General features: G+C 66.9%; 1 protein-coding gene across 1 annotated transcript; it reads left to right on the top strand.

Moving 5' to 3' along the window:
* Nucleotides 1-167: 167 nt before the first annotated feature.
* MNEG_15373 (hypothetical protein) lies at nucleotides 168-1,741 on the top strand (the record flags this gene model as incomplete). The annotated part of the gene is made up of 2 exons (XM_014036156.1): nucleotides 168-1,248; nucleotides 1,623-1,741. The coding sequence occupies 2 exons, from the start codon at nucleotides 168-170 to the stop codon at nucleotides 1,739-1,741; spliced, it is 1,200 nt and encodes a 399-aa protein (XP_013891610.1).
* Nucleotides 1,742-2,206: the final 465 nt, after the last annotated feature.

Genomic DNA, 2,206 nt, shown 5'->3' with positions numbered 1-2,206 from the left:
CGCGCGCGCACGCCCACGCGCAGAAGTACGTGTGCACAAGCCTTCCCTCCCTCAGGCCGTGACTCAAGAACCAGATAAGCTGACCGACGCACCCCCTGTGCAGGTGGGGCGTCATCCAGGGGCTCCAGACGCCCGGCCCAAACTGGGGCACCCTGGCGCTCGCCGCCATGGACCACATCCATGCCGTCACACCAGACGACTCCCTTTTTCTGATCTCGGGCACCGACCAGACTAAGTACGGCCTGAACTGGGGCAACGGTTTCGTGACCGACCCGACTATAATCCGCGACTACGGTTTGGGCGACCCGAACCCGTTTTTCAGGCAGCTCGTGGCGCGGCAGTACGCGTCCCACGTGGCCGTGTCGCCGCACGCGTACCCGCCGTCCATCACGGGGGCCACCTATTTGGGGAAGCAGCTGTGGGGCCAGCTGGACAACTCGGTGGGGTACCTCCAGGTCAGAGGGTACTGCACTTCAGACGCAGACAGCGCCGTCCGCACGGCAGCCTTTGGCGCCGGCAGCGGGGGCGGCGAGGCTGAGGGGAGCGGCGGCGCGGGCGCGGGGGGTGCACGGGCGACAAACAGCACTGTGGCGGCGGGAGTGGCTGCTGCTGCTGTGGAGGGTGCGATCGGGGCTGGCGCCGCAGAGAAGCCCACACCGGACGCGCGCACCGGCTTGACGAGCTCGAGCGCCGCCATCGGCGCCGCCGCCGCCGCACCACCCGCGGCCCCCGAGGCCGCGCGGTCGGCGGCGCCGGCCGCAGCCGCCGCTTCCGCGGCGCCTGACGCTGGCGCCGCTGCTTCGAGCGCGGGCGGCCCCACGTTGGTGGGCGCCAGCAGCCAACCTTCCACCTCGCCCCAGGCAGGAGCCAACCACCAGTCCGGTGATGCGCCTGCCCTCCAGGCCGCAGCCTCAGCCTCAGCCTCGGCCGCCGACGCCACGCCGGCAACCCCGACGGCCGCCCCCGCGCCCGCCGCCGTGCTGCTCGCAGCCGGCGGCGGCTCCGCCGCCGAGGTGGCCCCAGCGCCGGCAGCGGCGCCGCCGGCGGCAGCTGCAGCGGCCCCCGGACTGGCGCATACGCGAGCTCTCAGGGCTGCTGACTCCTGCCACCGGTTCCCGATCATTATCAGCGAGTTTGGGAGCTTCTTTGAGCAGGCGAACGACGTGCAGTGGCTGCACGACTTTGCGGGCTGGCGGCAGCAGCAGATTAAGGCCGCCAAGGCGCCTGTCGGCTGGGGCTACTGGGCGGGTGAGTGCGGGGCCCGGGCGCGGGAACGCGAGGGCAGGGCAAGGGGCGCTGCGTGCCGGACGGGGTGTGCGAGGGGGTAGCAGCGGGTGCAACGACGCGGCTGGCAGCGCAGCCGGCGGCGGCCTGGGCTCGCAGGCCTCTCCACTCTGACAACCCAACTTCTTATTGTCATCAGCCGCCGCCTGCCTCTTGGCAGCATCGATCAAAACTGATAGATAGATAAGTTACTCATACCATAGCATCACTGCCATCGGCCTCGCGCTCATCAGAGCGGACCTCCTCATTCCTAACCTTCCAACAAAACTGACTCGGCAAGTCTCATGACCAAATATCACTCCACGTCTGCGCAATGTTTGTGATCTTGACCGACGCAGTCAACGCAAACAGCGGCGACACCGGCGGGATCATGAGCCCGAGCTGGCAGACGGTCATGTGGGTCAAAATCAGGTTTCTGGCTGACAAGATGGGCCTCGTCCCATGGTACATGTCATGATGACATCATCAGACCGGCAAGGGCTCAGACGCTGCTTCGGGGTGCTGGTTTGGTTGTAATGATTGGTCTTCAAGCGTAAGCCTCAATCGTACCAAGCCCCATGCAGATATGCGTTATGCTGCGCGCCACTAAACAAGGCGGATGCTGCGGTGTGCATGGAGTAGACCGGGCAGACTACCAGCCAAAGGGCGTGCAGGGGAAGTTTGAATGCATGCAGATGAATGAGGGTGGCAGGAGTGGGCGGACAGCGCACGTGCGGGGCCAGGCGGCGGCCACCTGCCAGCTGGCAACTGTCATGGTTCCCGCTTTCTTTGACACATCTTCCAGACAGTGCGGTCCCTGGGATTGGCTGCTCAAGAGCACCATGATTGAGGGTGAGGGTTGTAGGCAGTCAGCGCATGCTGGGCGGGCAAGGGGACGGGAGTGCGTGATCGCGGCTTGTGGGCCGGCGGCCAGCACGAGCGG

Source organism: Monoraphidium neglectum (genome assembly GCF_000611645.1).
Source record: "Monoraphidium neglectum strain SAG 48.87 unplaced genomic scaffold scaffold05270, whole genome shotgun sequence".
NCBI lineage: Eukaryota > Viridiplantae > Chlorophyta > Chlorophyceae > Sphaeropleales > Selenastraceae > Monoraphidium > Monoraphidium neglectum.
Note: the sequence above shows the minus strand (reverse complement) of the source record. Positions and strands in the feature narration are given on the sequence as shown.